Genomic DNA, 18740 nt, shown 5'->3' with positions numbered 1-18740 from the left:
ATATGTCATGCTACATACTACATCATGCATCCACATTATCGATGGTCATGCCACATACCATGCCATGGCCCATGTCAAGTGACAACGATGCCCTCGCTTTTTGTCTGCTTCTGAGAAAGAGACACGCACTTTCGCGAAAGCGTACGTGGGCTAAAGGGCAACTAGGAGAAAAGGGGAAGGGATCCTCTCCACCTAAGCTATTAAGTTCGAAGATTTAGATCATTGAAATTTAATCAAACCATTAAAGTTATTATAATTTTTAAAATGAACCCCTATTTATAGTTGTTAGATCAAATTTCAATAGCTCAGATCCTCAAACTTGATAAATTAAGAGACAGAAATCCGAAGATGATCCATTTCTTGAGAAAAGGAACACAAAACGCCTATTGGCATCAAAATTAATTTTGCCAACATTAGTGTGATTGCTACCAATTTTAAAATTTTCTTTCATGAATTAACATATTATCTATTATTCCCAATTACCTAGTCCATTTATAAGAATCATCTCAGTTTTAATTTTGTTAGTAAGTATTACGGTTTGGTGGTATTCATTTTCACTTGGAAGTGAGAGGTCTTAGGTTCGAATATCGTGAATGGAAAATTCGATACCAAATTAGGCTGCCCATTGTGGCTTAACCGAACTTCATCTCCCCTTAGTGTAAAAATATCGATGTACTAAAAAACCTTAGTGTAAAAATATCAATGTATTAAATAAAATCTCAGTTTTAATTCTTAATTTTTATTTTTAAATTGAAAATTTTCTGGTAATTATTTTAATTCTTATTTAAAAAAATGAAAAACTTAAACCAGAATTTAAAAACACCAAACAGTAAATTTGAAGGTAATTACCAAATGATTTTTTAGTTTTCAGGAAAAAAATGAAAATAAAAACTACAACAAGAAATGCCAAGACGAGCCTTGTGTATGGGTTAACGGACTAGAGCAACAAAGTTGTTTATATATGTGAGGTATTATACGATTTAAAAGTTTTATAAATTTGAGACTAATTTGATAACGATCCAAGATTTTGAGTAATTTATGTAATTTATCATTTTACATCGAAGAGTGATGTTGGCTAGGGAGCCAAATATATAATTGCAGGAAATACAATAAGAGAATTAATTATATGAATAATCTACCTAGGCAACAGACTCACAAGTGGTCAACTTCATGGAGAAAATATTTTCTTGTATGTGTATGCATACTAGTATTTAAAAAATAAAAATAAAAATAAAGTTAAAGAAATGGAAGTGTAGTGCCCTTTTTTATTTTTTTTTAATTTTTTTGTATTATTCAAAATATACCGAGTATATAATTTAATTATATTATTTTTGGGGTGCCTTTTTTTTTTGTATTATTCAAAATATACCGAGTATATAATTTAATTATATTATTTTAGGGGTGTTGAGATTCCAGTTTCCAAATGCACATGTGACCAAAGGGTTCCCTTTGATAATTGGAATCTTCTTTCTTAGACGCGATCACGCATGAGCTCAAACCCATGTGTGAGAGTGAGTATTTTGTAGGCCGTGTCAAAATTCAAAGAGTAATTTTAGAGAGGTTAAATTTGTAGATTAAATTTGTAAATTAAATGACGTGTCACCAATAAGATATGAGCACGTTTATCAATATTTAAGTAATAATCCAATCATCCACTTTCATGTCATTTAGTTTTCAAAATTTAATCTTCCTAACATTACTCAAACTCAAAAGGTTAAAGGTCTATGAAATAAAAGATGACCAATTGGCATAGAGAAGTCTCTTTCACTTTCATGGTGTGTTTGGAGAAAGATTTAGCTTTGTTTAAAAGTGTTTTTAAATGATGAAGCTTTTTGGTGAAAATGTTTGGAATCATTTATTAGTAAAAAGGTTTTTCAGCCAAAATGATCTTTGATATTTGCATAATTTCTCATAGAAGTGGTCCCTAAGTTTGTCCACCATCAATTATTTTGGTCTTTTTGTGGAAAATTCTGTAAATAAGGACCAAGTTGACAAAAAAAAACCTAAATTTAATAAACAATGTGCCAAAATGATTTGGTAAAAGTTGAGGGCATTTTTGTCATTTTATCCTTATTTAATAGAGATTTTTCACAGAATGAACAAAATGATTGATAGTTGACAAACTGAGGGATCACTTCTATCAATTTCAAATCTCAAAGACTAAAGTGAGAAATTATGTCAATTTCAAGGACCATTTTGGATAAAATGTAATTGGATCTTGGAAAAACACTTGAAGTGTTTCATGCAAAAACCACAAGTTGTAGGAAGCACTTCAAGTGCTTTTAGAATCCAAAAACTTTTTCTTCAAAAACGCTTTTAATCATTTTAAAAGTACTTTCAAACAAGTTCATATATATGCAAGTGCTTCATGCAACTATGCAAGTGCTCCTTCTTATTTCTACAAATGTTAGAACATATACATAAATTGCACTGGGTATATTTATTACAACATCTTTTTAGAGACGTGGCAAGTGAATATCTGAATGCCAAGTATGGCTCATAACAATCTATCATCCGGCGGATACAACGATACTTCTGCAGTATGAAGAGTTAATTTGCCAAGCCAAAATTTTCACTTTTTGGGAAATCCTGCCGATTAATATGTTTTTTGGTAAAATTTGAAAATGTACTCATCAGATAGGATTCAATTTTATAAAGCGAAACAAAATTTTGGTTAAGTTTTTCAGTTGGTTATTGGGTTTTTAACTGATGTTTTAAGGTGAGTCTTATGTCTTATAATTTGAGTGAATTCGATTGGACATTATAAAAGTTTTGGTTAGAATTGTGATGCAAATAATTTATTGTTTTTTAATTGCTGAGAATACCTGAAAACAGGTTGAATTTTCATTGGTGGGATCAATTACCAATCAAATGTTTGAGCAAATTGGGAAAGGCATTGTGGATAAAGGAAAAGGATCCGGCGATGATCATTTTCTTATGAATCTGGTGATGATCATTTTCTTAGGGATCCTAGGGATCTCATAATCGTGACTATTTATCGTATATCGTGCAATCAATTTTCGTTAAGTTCTATTTATATTTAATTTTAAATTTTAAAATAATTTTTTACTGTATAAAGTATGATAAACGATCACGATCACGGGATCCCTATTCAGTTTACCAATGGAATCATGCATACGTTGCTCAATGAAGGGTTGAGGGCAAAAAGAAACTCTCTAAAGTTAGCCACATGCATGCAAAAAGAAAAGCAAAATGACCTTCATCATTTCATCACCATCAAAACTTCATGAACAATACTTGGCTACTCAAGGATGAGCAACTACTCAAAGTTCTTTGTATTCAAATCACATAGCGTCGTACTTATAATCATAACCGTTCATATTCTGAATCACTTTGTAAAGATCATCTTTGCAAAAAAGAAATGAATTAAAACTAAGGTCGTTTAGTCAATCTATTGTAGCAAATACAATTGACGGTTTGTAATGTTTTTACCAATTCCATTCATCTGTTTTTATACAGTTCAATGACTAAATAACCTTAGTTTTAATTTATTTATTATTTAACCTTGTGAACGTTGACTGAGCTGAGAAGAAGCACTAGCAATTCTCGTCAAATAACTGATTTATGAACTGTTCTAATCATAGCACGAAGTTCTATGAATCAACAATGAACAATTTTGAGTAGGAACTCTTACTCATCCTTGAGTAGCCAAGTATTATTCAAACTTTATTAACCACATTTATAATTACATAAATAGTGCTCAAATCTTGACCTTCTTTATTTTTTTACGCAATCCTTTGAAGATCATCTCATCTTTGTAAAGAATTAACTAATTCTAAGATCGTTTAGTCATCCAACAATTATCTAATAAACAGACAAATTGTGTTCCTCACTTGAACCCTAAATTTTAACAAGGTTAATCGACCACTTAAAACGATTTCTAATTGAGTTATATTTTACAAAATTCATCTTTTAAAAGTGACTTGAAATATAAAGGGTTCTTATCATCAAACAAAAAGCGAGAAAACTTTGTTGGATATAAGTCAACAATCTGTGATTTAAATATAGATATGCTAATAAACAATAAATGCAAATATAAAAATTAACAGAGTATCAAGAAACAAAAATATAAAACAAATAACTTGAAGATCGAGGCTTGCATACCGCAATGTCCTTGAAACAGAAATTTCATCCATACTCAGTGCTTGTAGTTCTACGGACGTCTGCTTCACCAGGATTCAACGATCTAAGTCAGAAATTCCAGCACCGGAAAATTGACTTCTGGCGAATATTAATGTGGTTCTCTCAGAAAGGATGTTTATGATTGCAGGAGAAGATTTATGATTTTTCTGTGTCCTAAATGCCATGCAGATGGATATATATATATATAATGTGATTATACCTGTTCGCAACAGGTATGAGGAAGGGATGCATCTGTTGGGAGACATCTGCTGAAAAGGGTGTTTTTGTTTCTGCGTTTTCACACTTCAGACTTCATCTGAAAAGATGAGTCTGTTGGAAAAAATAAATAATTAATTAATTTAAATTCGAAATTAAAAATAATTAATTAATTTAATTATTAGAGCCTCAAGGCCCGAGGCCCATCTTTTGACAATTAAATATATATTAATTATATATTAATTATAATTAATTATATATATTAATTACCAATTAATTAGTACACCCCAAAGCTCAACCCCAAGGGTGAGCCCAATTTTAGTCTCCATGCCTATTACTCCAATCACTTTCTATAAAGGACAAAGCCTTATAAAGTGATAAAATCTTTTGAGAATGGCCAATGTGGGACAAAGAAATTTCTACTCAAACTACTCAAATTTCCAACAAACTTGAGTACGAAGGTAAGCTTGATCATCACATCATTTTAAAGACAGAACGTAGGCCTAAAGAATATACTAGCTCTTCGTACATAATTTAGGGTATATGGATGTATGTGCATAATAACTTGTTCTAGGGTCTGTGAATGAAATGTGAACCACATCATCGGAACGCGGGAGGGCACGGCAGACCGTCTCTGGATAGAGCATGGACCAAAGAAACTAGCAACCACATCTCCTGCCTGATTCGCTTCTTGACACAGCCGAAGTTATAGGTTCCGGATCATCAACGGTCACCGTTAGATAGAATTCTAGAATGCCGGCAATTGTGAGAGAAACTTGTTTTTTGAATTCTTATTCAATGAAAGATGATAACTTACAACCCTAAATGTTGTTTAAATAGTCTTTAACAAACCCCAACTCCAAATAGGAAATAAATTAAACAAATAGCAAAATATAAAAAAGATTCTAAAATATTAAAACCCGAATTAAACACGTTAAACGACATAATTAACCCAAACTTCGACTGGGCTCGTTGAAAATCAATGAGTCTTGTAGGCCTCGTCGTTTTCTCGAATCTATATGTTACAGGCCCAAAACCGACACGCTAACTTGAAAATTCCAAAGCATTCGTTTTCAGGGTATGGGCAAATAATATTTTAACACCTAAATTACTATTTCTCCAATCATTTTTCTTAATTAAATGTCACTTCCTTCTTTCAACTCTCCCGCATTGAAAATAACACCAACTCGGTTCCCCGTCACTTCTCTCGGGACCCAGTTCCATAAAATGGAATGGAGACCTCTAGCTAGCTTGGTAATCCTGTCAATCGATGAGGAGAGGCAAGGACGGATTAAATGATGAGAACTTGGGAGTCAGACTCGCAAATTATATCAAAAGACTGATTTTCAATAGCAAGGGAGACAGCCATAACCGCTGCTCGAGCTTCAGCTTCAAGAGGGGAGGAGACACGACAACATGAATTTCTGCCTGCGATCACAACTGCATGGGTGTCTCTGGCAATTGCACCAATGCCAGCCTTGCTAGACGTCGACATTCAGCTACAAGCAAAGTTAATTTTCAGTATACCAGATGGCAGGGCGACCCACGAACTTTTATCTCGAACATTCCCACCCCCCGCTGCCGTGGAGAACGAAGAGAGACTCTCTCGGAATTGAAGTTGAACAGGGAGAGGAGGGGACTCGTGGTTCCGATCAGAGGACACTCTCTCGGCCAACACCGGATTCTCACCAGAGACATCAATCTGACTTAAAACCTCAACTTGATTTGTATGGCGAGGGATACCCGTGTCTGGTATGAGATAACTTTGGTGGAGGCAACTTGGAATTTCGTAGCATACCTCTCCACCGCTCTAGCAACTTCGATAGGGGAAACATAGGAAGTAGAAGAGTTCGAAAGAAGAAAGTGGTTCATTGTACAAAACAAAGATACATACTCCTGTATTCGCGGATTCTATACAATCAGCGCAAATCCTTCCTTTCTGTCACTAACAATTAGATGTAAACATTCAGCATATAGACACACACAAGGAATGCAAACAAGCGAATTCTTATTACTTACTTGGCTGAGAAGTATTTTCATCACTACCGTCAAGAATGAGTTTGACTCCATTGTCCTTAAGAGCATTGACAATAGCCCAAATCTTGGTGCGGTTCTTAAAACCCTTTTTCTCAACTTCGTTATTTACATTGACATGAATCCCTCGTCCCTGTCCCTCGCCAAGACCTTCCACCTTGAGTCGCCTAGCCAACACCTCTCCAACAACTGCCGCTGCCTTTGCATTGCAAGACCTTCCACATTCGAGTGAGCCCTTGATTGAATGTTCAGCCGTAGATGCTGACACAACAATTCGGCCATTATTTCTGTCCACTACGTTTGCTGTAATGTACTTCAATGATATGAACAGCCGTAGCACATATCGCTTCACAACCGTCATTCTGGGGCAGTCCTGCTGTTTTTCGTTTAATAAAAGCAATTTCAACATTAGCAAAAGAATATTAGATATGGAACTATAGATACACGGAGAACAATTGGAAGACTAACAGTTATCTACCAAAGAAAAATACTAACTCTTTGGTCGTTAATTCTCTTCAAGGGGAGTAGAGAGATACTCTCAATTATCACCCACAGCCACTGGTTAAGTTCTAGCCCAGTTCATTTAAGCAGCTAACAACATGTTGACAACGCACTTGAATCAAACTAGTTGCACCTTCAACCCACTCTTTATCGAACATGTAGGACCAGAGACTAATTGCTTCTACGCTTTTAAATAATATCAAACAAATTCCTTCAAATACATACTGCTAACATCGCGTAGGCCTGTCTTCCAGGTTCCGAAAATTATCAGTTCAAATGCATCTTAGTAGAAAGTCGGTAGCATTTTGAGTCACACTTGGGCACACAAATTTAATTTGACTCACACTCCCACCTAGAAAAACATCTGAGAGACCGAAATCTTGAGAGGATTGTGCATGCTTTAGTTTTTCCCCCCGCCTCAACAGCATCACAGAGACACTGCTTTGTTAGTCCTTAGTGGTTGTAAGACTAGTTTTTTTAGCAGGCTGATGATTGTAGAAAGGGAAATCCATAGAGTTCCCCTTCTTCACAAAGTGAAGGAGAAAAAGAATCGAACACCAAACCCAGACTAACGAGCGATTTAGGTTATACCATGCACAATCCTCATAAACCATAAACCAGATGCAAGAACAACCACCCATCTTATGCTCTATTAGGCCGTCATTTGGTGTTTAGGACTGGAGTGGATTGGATAACTCGGTAAATTCAAATGAATGTTGGATGAAGGGAGAAGTAGGTTGCCATCCAGTAATTCATTGAACATAGATTGAATTTACGGAGTTATCCAATCCCTTCCAATCCTAAACACCAAATGAGGGCTTAATAGGCAAGCTTCATCAAGGGCAAGTAAAATTAAAAGACTGATGATACCCAAATAACCCTTTCGTATGAAGAACCCATTATTTGCCTAATCCTGTATTATTACTTGTTTATGGAGTGGAGGCAATAAAAACAATTTCACAACATGAAATAATTAATCATATAAATCCATTCTTGAAACATGATTAAACTTTTCTATTCATTCTCTAAAGGAACAAATATGAACAGACAATACAGAGAGAGAGAGGAGAAAGAGAGCAGCTCATGTACCTGTCGGGAACAAAGATGAAAGCTTGGCCGGGTGGAAGCGTAGGAGTGAGTGTGACTGTGCGAGCCGAACCAGGAAAGCAGGAGGACGAGGACGAGGAGGAGGAAAGCCAACGGTGGGCTGGTGTGGGTAACGGGCTCTTGCAGGGCTGTGGTGGTTACTGGGCTACTGCGTTCAAGTTTGACAAGTAATGGACACCCAAACCCAAATATTGTCTTTGGAATTGGAGCCCAAACTCTCCTTAGTCTAAAATTTAAAATTGAGAAAAACGATATTTTAAACTATCTAATTCACGAAGAGGAAATGATTAAAAAAAAATCTTAGCATTAAACAAGAGTGAAAAGAGTGGACACACAATCACCTTGATCAACTAACTTAACCTACACATGCTTTTAGATATAATCTTTAAACACCTTTTTTAGTCACTTACACTCTCCCCCTTCTCTCCTGTTGCAGCACGGAGGTCGGAGTGAAGTGACAAATGGCATCATCAAACCACATATTGAAGATGACCATCGCCCATGGGCATGCTTCAGAATACTTTTAAAACCACTTAAGAGTGTTTTGAACATCAAAAATTGTCACATCCCGGCCCGGAACGGATCACTTTCTGGGTCCGCTTCATCACCGTAGCACGATATTATCTGCTTTGGGCTTACCATTCCCTCACGGTTTTGTTTTTGGGAACTCACGAGCAACTTCCCAGTGGGTCATCCATCATGGGAGTGCTCTGGCCTCCTTCTCGCTTAACTTCGGAGTTCCTACGGAACCCGAAGCCAGTGAGCTCCCAAAAGGTCTCGTGCTAGGTAGGGATGTGAATATACATTTAAGGATCACTCTCTTAGGCGATGTGAGATGTTACAAAAATTACCTATAACTATATTAGGCATAAAACGCAAAATTATTTATGAGTCATATAGCTATTTTTTGGAAAATCACATGCAATTCAAGAAGCACTTTCAAATGCTTATATATATATATATATATATATATATATATAAATTGGAACTCTCTTCAAAATTTGGACGTCAAGCACTTATCACAAATAAACTTGTGAGCACACGTATTTCTTACAAAAACAGTATCAAATAAACTGTAAATGTTAGGATACCATATTGCACATTGGAGATAATTAACATTATTGAAATCATGCATTGTTCTCTACCACGCATTATTTTTTATAAATAAACAGTTGAGATTTAACTAATTAACGTTTTTATTTTTGTTGTCTTTTGCACATTGGAGAGCTTTTGGGATCGTTCCCTTCCTAGCCAGTTTTGTTGGGTTTTGGTACCTCAATTAGACTAAAATCGAAATGTGTCCAATAGGCCCATCCCCACCAGCCCAAGCCCCTTTGGTCTCCACCCAAAACGACACCGTCCAGCCCGCTACAAAAAATCAGAACACCAAAGGGGAAGTCCCATCCGCATTCCCGCCTACCCAACCTACATAGTGTGATGAGTCATTTAATATTGCGGTCTGATGATATTTTTTTTCATTTGAAAATATAAGTTTTTAGATTCAAATTTTATGAATGTCGAATTTGATACCAAATTAAATTGTCTATTATATAATTTTGCTAAACTTTTATTCTTCTTAATAGAAAAATATCAATATACTCAACAAAAAAAAAAGAAAAGAAAAAAACCCCATAGTGTGGAAGGCCTCTAAGCGACGAACACGTGGGAAGCCACCTCAACCCTAACCCCGCCTTCCCTTATAAATTCTCAAATCCTCCACCTCCCGTTCCAGAAAACCTCCCCAACCCTTGCGAGCGGGTATTTGCTGCTATTACCTAACATAACATACCACAAAATATCTGTACACCCCCACCTGAGATACAATCCCAGATCTGACCTCCCCACCGCCCTCCCTTTCTTCCCCGATCGTCTTCTCTTCTCCAAGGTCCCTCTCAAATCTCAATCCCTAATTCCCCATTTCATATAATATATATACGCACATGTCTCTGTGTTTGGTTGATTGCAAGTTTTGATTTTGATGATGATTGTGCGATGTGCAGGTTGATCTTTGAAAACGATGGTGTCGGACGCGAGCAAGAAGAAGGCGGCCCAGAAGAAGGCGGCGGCGGCGGCCAAGAGAGGTGGGAAGGCGGCGGCGGCAGCTGCTTCGTCCAAGTCGCCTGCGGCCGAGAACGGTGCTGATAAGCTTGCCAATGGAGTCGGGGCGATGCATATTTCAGATCGGAACTGCACCGGCGTGCTCTGCTCGCATCCACTTTCTAGAGATATTCGCGTATGTGTTTCAATACGATGTCGTCTTAATCTCTTCCATCTTATTAGTATATATGGTATTTGACATAGTATATTTAATATCATATTTAACAAAAAATAACAGGGCATCTTCAGGAATTATTCCTTCCTTTTCAGAAATTTAGATTATTTATGTGAATTGTTTTTACTCAGGTGAATAGGTGTTCGATGTTCCATTTAAGTTTATATATTTATGTACTTAATTTTTTTAATGCAGAAAGGTAATGTAAGATGCGATTATCGTTGAATGTGGTAGGAGAAAATGCAATAGGTCCATGGGAGAAATTGATTAGTTTTTATAAGCTGCGAATATGGTTGAATATTGCAGGAGAACTGTGATAGAGCAAGAAGAATTAGATGTAGTGTTTTTCTTTTATTTGCGTTGTAATTTTATTTATTAAAGTTTATTTCTTTAAGGTTTTAGTGATATATTTATCTGTTTAATTTTATATTCGTCACTATACGACGAGGTTCTGTAATTGGTACTGTGTTTACAAGTTAGAATATTTGATTTCCTAGTTTTTTTTTTAAGTTGTAATCGAGTTTCGTTGTTATATGGTTGGTTTTAGCATGGTGTCATGTTTTGAAAACCTTTTAGGTATTTTAATTAATGAATCTCATTCGCACTCTATTTTTTAAACATCGGTTTCAGTTGATTTCCTAACTGGAAATCAACTGATGATAGCGTGAAATGACATTTCTGTGACCATTGCAGATTGAGTCTCTGTCAGTTACCTTCCATGGACATGATCTGATAGTCGATTCTGAACTGGAGCTTAATTATGGAAGGTTAGTTATACATGTTTAATTCAAGTATGTGTGTGTGTGTATTTTTATTTTTATTTTTTAATGAATGGAGTATTTGTTATTCATATAGATATGCTAAATTTGTGTATTCATGCTCCTTTTCAGACGCTATGGTTTGCTTGGGTTGAATGGGTGTGGTAAATCCACCCTCCTAACTGCAATAGGGCTCCGAGAGCTTCCAATTCCGGATCACATGGATATCTATCATCTCAGTAGCGAGATTGAAGCCTCAGACATGTCTTCACTTGAGGCTGTCATTAGCTGCGATGAGGAGAGGATGAGGTTGGAGAAAGAAGTTGAAGAACTGGCAGCTCAGGTAAGCTGTAGTAATATAAGAGTTAGATTTTAGAGTACTTTGGTATTAATTATTAAAAGAATAGGGTAGTACAAAAATCAGAGTTTGGTTAGTTGTTAAGTAATGCGAATAATATAGGACCCAATAGTGGAATTTCAATGGGTGCTTTGTTTTAGGCAGCTTTCTACCTCACAGTTCTTATGACTTATGTTACTTATTTTCAGGATGATGGCGGTGGAGAGCAGCTTGAACGCATTTATGAGCGCCTTGAAGCATTGGATGCAGCAACTGCTGAGAAGCGTGCTGCTGAAATTCTTTATGGTCTTGGGTTTGACAAGAAGATGCAAGCAAAGAAAACTCGGGATTTTTCTGGTGGGTGGAGAATGAGGATCGCACTTGCACGTGCTCTCTTTATAAACCCAACCATCCTGTTACTGGATGAGCCCACCAATCATCTTGGTAAGTTTAACTGGTTAGAAATTTTAGTTTTTGTGTTAGATTTTTCTTCTTAATATGTGTGTCGTTCTATTTTTATTCTACTGAATAAATTGATTTGCATGAATGAAAATGAGAAAAGCTTTGGGCTTTAACTTGTAGAAGTCGATACGAGAAATAGTCTTTGTTTATGGGTTATATTTCTTTTCTTTTTAAATTGTTTTAACTTTGCATCGTGTAAAGATTCTTTATAGTGTTTTGTGAGAAAGCAAGATGGAGAAGGAAAGGAGAGACCTAAAAGAGAGAATACTTGGCCACGGTCGTGCTGGCTTTAGTTTTCTGGTTTTGAGATTTGAGTTGTTTTTTATGTTCTAGATCATCTGTTGTATGGCCTGTGAAATCACATTACCTACCACTTTATAGTCCTAACCTTTTAGGTTCTATTTTTTTGCTCATTATATGAGCAGGATAGTTCTCTTACAACTAGAGTTTCATTGTAGCACCATGTTTGGTGGTGTAGTCTAGTAATAAAATGTATAGCCAGTTTCCAAGATGGGTTTTATTGGCCCACTTATCAGTGGTTCGGATTGTACATAGAGGCTGAAAGTCATGGCAGGAATCTGATATTAGAAACATATCCCTTTTTGCTAACTGTTTTTCTTTAAGTTTAGGTTAATTGGGGGTATTGAATGGTAATTTTAACGAGTGTTATGTCATTCCTGAGCTGGCAAAGGGAGTTATCTGTGGCCCATCTCCTTTCCATTGTCTTGTTAATACAGATTTGTCTAGAATTTTTGGGACTATTCATTTTAGTTTTCCGAGTTATCAAGAATAAGTAAAGAGAGATTGGATACATTTTTCCAAATAGTACAACTTTGCGTAATGAAATTCTGACTCACCACCACCCCCAGCATTTTTCCTCTTGTTTAGGTTTACTTCTGATCGGTATTAGTTTGGAGAACTTAGTTCACTGTATTGCTACTCAGTGTCTGTGCAGCTGTTTGACTCCCTTAATATGTTATTGTGTTCGTCTTTTGTGTATGTGAAGATACATATTTTATAACTTCAGTCGCTCATGGTTAAGTTGTCTTCCCTTGTTAACAGATCTAGAAGCTTGTGTGTGGTTGGAGGAGATGTTGAAGAATTTTGAGCGCATCCTGGTTGTTATTTCACACTCCCAGGATTTTTTGAACGGTGTCTGCACAAACATCATTCACATGCAGAACAAGAAACTGAAGATGTACACTGGAAACTATGATCAGTATGTTCAGACCCGTTCGGAACTGGAGGAGAACCAGATGAAACAGTATAAGTGGGAGCAGGAACAGATTGCTAACATGAAGGAATATATCGCTCGGTTTGGACACGGGTCAGCAAAACTAGCTCGCCAGGCACAAAGCAAAGAGAAAACCCTAGCAAAAATGGAGCGTGGTGGGCTTACAGAGAAGGTGGCAAGAGACAAGATTTTAATCTTCCGTTTTGTCGATGTGGGAAAGCTGCCTCCACCAGTGCTTCAGTTTGTTGAAGTCTCATTTGGTTACACTCCTGATAATTTGATCTACAAGAACATTGACTTTGGTGTTGATCTGGACTCACGTATAGCTCTGGTTGGGCCGAATGGAGCTGGAAAGAGTACCCTCTTGAAGCTGATGACGGGGGAGTTGTTTCCTTCTGATGGCATGGTCCGGCGGCACAATCACCTTAGAATTGCCCAGTTCCATCAGCACTTGGCTGAGAAGCTTGATGTGGAACTGTCTGCCCTAGCGTACATGATCAAAGAGTACCCGGGAAACGAGGAAGAGAAGATGAGGGCTGCAATTGGTAAGTTTGGATTATCGGGTAAGGCACAGGTAATGCCAATGAAGAACTTATCTGACGGGCAGAGGAGCCGTGTGATCTTTGCTTGGTTGGCGTTTAGGCAGCCCCAGTTACTGTTGTTGGATGAGCCGACCAATCATTTAGATATTGAGACAATTGACTCTCTGGCGGAGGCGTTGAATGAGTGGGACGGGGGCCTGGTTCTTGTTAGCCACGATTTCAGGCTCATTAACCAGGTAGCTCAGGAGATATGGGTATGTGAAAATCAAGCCGTGACCCGGTGGGGTGGCGATATTATGGACTTCAAGCAGCACCTGAAGATAAAGGCTGGTTTAGCCGATTGAGACCGATATTGAAGTTCCATCTCGAGCTTGTTGTAGTTGATTTGTTGGCCTTGCTGACACCTGTACGAGACAGTACAGCGAGGAGGGCGTTTACTGTTTCTGAGACGTCTTCTCAGACTCTCCGACTACTATGACGGAAGACGAGATCGGAAATGGGCCGAGGCTTGGTTATTGTTTCAAGCCGGCGACAGAGCTTGTATGGCCGTTTGCCCAGTTTGTAGGTGGTATTTTTGTTTACGTTCCCGCATGTTATTAGTATTAATGATTGGTTAGCAGCCGAGTCGTCGAACGTCGATTAAGATTATTATTATGTAGTTTGTTATTTTTAGCTAGACAATATTTCCCCTATTCTATCTTCTCTTCTTCCCTGAAACTGAAAGGATATGTAGGACTTGCTTTCTTCCATTATTTATATTTATAATTATAATATTCCAAAATTCCATCTTTTCCGGCTTGGTTACTTTACTGGTCAAATCAAAATTTATTTTGAGTACATTTTTAATAACTTTTAAGTATTTGTTTGGAATGTTTTAAAACTTTAAGACCAACTTGGATTGACGCCAAAAAGTTACTATCTTCCTGGTTTTATTTCAAAACTAGCCCCTCGCACACAGGATTTTTGAGGGTATATCAATGGAGGAATTAAGCAAGCCTTTATTTTTAATTCCGATACTTTTAAATTCATTCATTTTATTTTATTTTTGAACAAGCAACAGTATGGGTTAATTACACTAACATTCTTTGAAGTTTATCGAGTTTTCAATAACTCCTTCACGTTTAAGACATTACAATAACCATCTCAGATTTTAATTCTCTTTCATACAACCCCTCAGTCAAAATTTTGTTCATAAATTTACTAATCTACCCTTATTAATTACTTAAAATTAATAAAGAATTTTTTTTATGATTATATAAAAAATTTATAAAACATTAAATACTTCAAAAAAAAAAAAAGAAAAAAAAAAAGAAAAGAAAAAGAAGACAATGTAGACAAATCTCCCCCGTCCCCAACCACTCTCGGTCCCCCAAATCTCCCCTCCCTTCCATTTCCAATCCCCCTCCAAAGTCATCCAATCACCCGACTTCCCCGGCTTCCACAAATCCTTCTCTGCTGGTTCTATAATTTCTTCCTCCTAAATTAGTGAGGAATCAAATAGTAGGAATTTGACATTAATTACAAATTATTATTTCATTAAACAGAGATCGTTTTTTGGTTGTTGAAAGTTTGAATGGGTGGTGGTGATGGAGGAAGAATGAGGATATGAAGATGGAGGTAGTTGCTCGATCGAGTGGGAGGGAAAGAAGAAGATGGATAACTTCTTTTTAAATAAAATATTATTTTCAACGTAAAAAATAAATTTTTTTCTTAATTTGTTTTGTTCACCTGGTTCTTTTTATTTTTTAATTGTTTTTTGTCAAATGAAATTTTTTTTTTAGATTAGTTACCAAAGGAGTTTGAACCTACACCATCATGCAAAAGCTTTATACCTTTTTATCATTATGGTAGAGAGCCACTTACTTTTTCTAAGTGTTTAATATTTTATAATTTTTTATATAATTATAAAGTTTTTTTTTATTAGTTTCAAGTAATTGGTAAATTTATAAGCCAAATTTTGACTCAAGGTGTTACTGAAAGGAAACTAAAACATGAGAGGGTGTTTGTGTAATGTGTCAAATGTGAGGGAGTTTTGTGAAAACTCGATAAATCTCAAGGTGCATTTGTGTAGTTAACCCATAATAATATCTACATTAAATGGGAGGGGGTGTCTTAGATTCACAATGGGCTACTAATAATGTTGTTCAAATTTGTCTTTGGCGAGAATCGAACTTAAAACCTCTTTTACAAATGAAGAGGAATACCACTAGATCGTAGAGAAACGATATCATCTACACTAAAATGTTAAAGAAGTAAGCTAAATTTCACAATAAATTACCAATAATGTGGTTTAAATTCGTGTTTTGCGAGAGTTTAAAACTGCTTGAAGGGAAACACCATTATCATAGGATATCCTCCTATGGACTGGCGGTGACGGTGATTGAGAGGGTTTACAGAGTTTTGGTCGAAGAAGCAGATTGTTGTCGAGAAGAGAGAACAACAGCACACGCGTGTCAACATGGTTTTCACATGGGCGTTTACCTCATTTTACTATTGAAAAATTGTGGAAGAAGAACATTAAAATAAGGGTAATTTTTTTTTTTTAACAAACGATATTTTTTACATTAAAAGTAGGGAGAATAATGGAAAGTAAGCTAAAGATCACAATAAGCTAGCAATAATGTGGTTTAAATTATTCTTTCATAAGAATTGGATTTAAAATCTCTCACTTACAAATAAAAAAAAATACCACTAGACAGTCGTTTATAGAATTTTCTGGCTTCACCTTGACATACTAGAGAAATATTAACAATGTCAAAATACCTCTGGCTCTCTCTGCCAGTGGATAAATACACAGATATTGAAAAAGGAATAAAAGGAAAAGCAAAAAACTCAATGTAAAAGATTGCAGAAAGACTAACTTATTATATACCATCATCCAAAATTAAGAAGGCCAATCTTGCTCAAGATCATCAGTAACTCCGCACCATAGATTCACAAGAACCCCAGTTAACATCACTAGATGAGCCTCTCCCTTCCTCCTGCCATTGCCGATCGTCTAATATCTTCTCGAGCTCGCTTGGCTGGCAAGGAATGGTTAGGGCACCCCCATGTTCAAAGCCATACTCCTCAGCTGCTTGTTCCAATAGCTTCAAGAAAGTTGGGTGTGTCAAGTAACTCAATGACATCACAAATCTCTTTGGTTCGTCTCCATCCACCGCAATCACGGCAAAGTGACCCTCCTTAACATCTTCGGGCACATTCGTCGAGTTAGCATCGGAATAATTTGACGGTTTTGATCTTCCCAAAGATAGGCTTCTTTGTAGCTTTTCCACTACAATTTTGAGCTTCACAATGCTCTTATTCTTCTTGCAAATGCTTGTAGTTCTGGACTTAGCCATTTTTTGTGCTTATAACAATTTCTTTTGGTTTATATGTTGGATTGATGGTATATTTGGTACGTTGGCTCACTTTGTTATATATAGGGTTAGGAAGATAAGATTGTACAGTTTCTATGTACAATATGTGACATAGAGTATAGAATTATCAGAGAGACGGGCCATACGGCCCACTTCCAACAACACCGATATTGTCCTTAATTTGGTAATTACCATATATACAATTCGTCAGGTGTGAGGTTTTATTACAAAAGGCCTCGGTAATAGTTGGAGTAAGGTTATAATATTTAAACTCTTATTTTCTCATTGATACGATCGATGTGGGACATTTCAACTTACAGTTTCTATGTAAAATATGTGACATAGCAAGGAGTTAGAAAACTGACAAGTTGCTGACTGGGTGGAGTTCAATCTCGGGGAGACCGTCCCATGTGAGTGTGGGTGACTTATAGCTTCCAACTTACCATGAGACGTCCCTTTTCAATTGTCATGTCAACCTCTTCCTCACCAAAATCATTAAACGGCACTTCTACTCTAGTCTACTACCACTGATCTTTTTCCATGCCTTCCTAACCTTCTGCTTATACATCTCCTTAAGAATTTAAGCTGTTTTATGGTTTTGTGAGAGGCATAGCCTAATGCTTTACGGGGAAGAATGTGGGTGGTTCTACTGAATCAACTCTATATCTTAATTACCTCATGTTTGACAAAACTTATTTTTTGGGGATGTGGAGTGTGTTGTTCCATGGTGGAAAATTAAGTGACTTGGCATGTATTTAGCTACTCTTTATATAGTCAACAAGTTTTGGGGTGGGACCTCAACTTCCTTAATGGTTAAGTGTTGTTTCACATCGAAAAGTCAAAAGAATTCACATGATCTTATAAGGAGTTGATTACTTCCCCACTATAAAGGGAATGGGTTTTTACAAATGGATTAGATACGATATAGTAGCTCACTAGATTTCACGTTTGTTAATGGGATAATGGAGGCTAACTTTGAATTTTTTGTCCAAGTTGAAGTTAGAAGATGGTTAGTAGTGATGAAGGAAACTAATCTTTAGCAATAACAAATACATCTAATTTCTTCAACGTGGTCAAAATTTGGAAGATTGCCCTCATCTTACTTTAACATATGAATTTGGAAGTTAATATATGATATATCCAATCCAATCAATTCTAGCAGTCAGGATCGTGATCTTCAATACTGTTCAGTTAGGTCATTTGCTCCTTATGTCTTTTGATTAATGCATAACACATATGATCCTTCACTTTCCTTGCATAAAATGACGGCATCTCTGCAGATCCATGAAGAACCTGGAGGCCATACGCGTGCTTATAACGAAGCACATGGAGTACCCTGATTTTGGCACCGATTCAACTTCCATCACACAAATATTTTGACGTGTGAAATGCGTGTCGATTAAACCTTGGTTCTGTGGTTCTTGTTGAATTTCTTCATGCATGCATGCATTCCACCAGTTCCTCGTGTATATTAAGTAAATGTTTTCTTTTCAACGTGCAGAAGTTTTTCCATGTCCATGAAAGGCATCCTCGATCAGTTTACAGTTCAGGATTTGGCTTTTATGAGGAAGCATTTCTTATTTTCTGACTCTTATGATCTCTGTGGTGGATTTATAGAATGGAAAGGCAACTTGTCAGTCTTTGATTGTTCTAACACTGTTTTTTTATGTTGTTTTATAGTGTCAAAATATTATTTCTTTTAAAGTTTTAATTGATACTTTCTCAACTTGGTTTTCCCACATAGTTTTTGTTTCTGTTTTTTCTAATTGAAAACA

At 36.4% G+C, this 18740-nt stretch overlaps 3 protein-coding genes across 5 annotated transcripts; 1 reads left to right on the top strand and 2 right to left on the bottom strand.

Moving 5' to 3' along the window:
- Nucleotides 1-5284: 5284 nt before the first annotated feature.
- Nucleotides 5285-8147, bottom strand: LOC126614304 (uncharacterized). 3 transcript variants are annotated; one of them, XM_050281890.1, is made up of 3 exons: nt 7984-8147; nt 6379-6769; nt 5285-6304 (listed from the first exon to the last, which is right to left on the bottom strand). In XM_050281890.1, the coding sequence occupies exons 2-3, from the start codon at nt 6752-6754 to the stop codon at nt 6279-6281; spliced, it is 402 nt and encodes a 133-aa protein (XP_050137847.1). In that variant the 5' UTR covers nt 6755-6769; nt 7984-8147; the 3' UTR covers nt 5285-6278. The 3 variants fall into 3 exon arrangements, with proteins under 3 accessions (XP_050137847.1, XP_050137849.1, XP_050137848.1); XM_050281892.1 differs by having other exon boundaries at nt 5285-6298; XM_050281891.1 differs by having other exon boundaries at nt 6379-6766; nt 7984-8124.
- A 1572-nt stretch (nt 8148-9719) lies between these two features.
- On the top strand, nt 9720-14387 carry LOC126615354 (ABC transporter F family member 1-like). Its single transcript, XM_050283179.1, has 6 exons — nt 9720-9886; nt 10002-10234; nt 10967-11040; nt 11164-11374; nt 11578-11812; nt 12893-14387. The coding sequence occupies exons 2-6, from the start codon at nt 10019-10021 to the stop codon at nt 13948-13950; spliced, it is 1794 nt and encodes a 597-aa protein (XP_050139136.1). The 5' UTR covers nt 9720-9886; nt 10002-10018; the 3' UTR covers nt 13951-14387.
- A 1842-nt stretch (nt 14388-16229) lies between these two features.
- Nucleotides 16230-17001, bottom strand: LOC126614566 (auxin-responsive protein SAUR50-like). Its single transcript, XM_050282219.1, has one exon. The coding sequence runs from the start codon at nt 16945-16947 to the stop codon at nt 16519-16521; it is 429 nt and encodes a 142-aa protein (XP_050138176.1). The 5' UTR covers nt 16948-17001; the 3' UTR covers nt 16230-16518.
- Nucleotides 17002-18740: the final 1739 nt, after the last annotated feature.

This window comes from Malus sylvestris, chromosome 3 (assembly GCF_916048215.2).
Source record: "Malus sylvestris chromosome 3, drMalSylv7.2, whole genome shotgun sequence".
NCBI classification, from domain to species: Eukaryota; Viridiplantae; Streptophyta; class Magnoliopsida; order Rosales; family Rosaceae; genus Malus; species Malus sylvestris.
Note: the sequence above shows the minus strand (reverse complement) of the source record. Positions and strands in the feature narration are given on the sequence as shown.

Bases quoted from the DNA above. Each gene is read 5' to 3' on its own strand.
- LOC126614304 (XM_050281890.1), bottom strand. From the start codon at position 6,754: ATGACGGTTGTGAAGCGATATGTGCTACGGCTGTTCATATCATTGAAG. The intron at 6,305-6,378 runs GTAAGTAATAAG...TCTAATTGTTAG, and splicing joins TGAAAATACTTCTCAGCCAA to TGACAGAAAGGAAGGATTTG.
- LOC126615354 (XM_050283179.1), top strand. From the start codon at position 10,019: ATGGTGTCGGACGCGAGCAAGAAGAAGGCGGCCCAGAAGAAGGCGGCG. The intron at 10,235-10,966 runs GTATGTGTTTCA...TGACCATTGCAG, and splicing joins CACTTTCTAGAGATATTCGC to ATTGAGTCTCTGTCAGTTAC. The intron at 11,375-11,577 runs GTAAGCTGTAGT...ACTTATTTTCAG, and splicing joins TTGAAGAACTGGCAGCTCAG to GATGATGGCGGTGGAGAGCA.
- LOC126614566 (XM_050282219.1), bottom strand. From the start codon at position 16,947: ATGGCTAAGTCCAGAACTACAAGCATTTGCAAGAAGAATAAGAGCATT.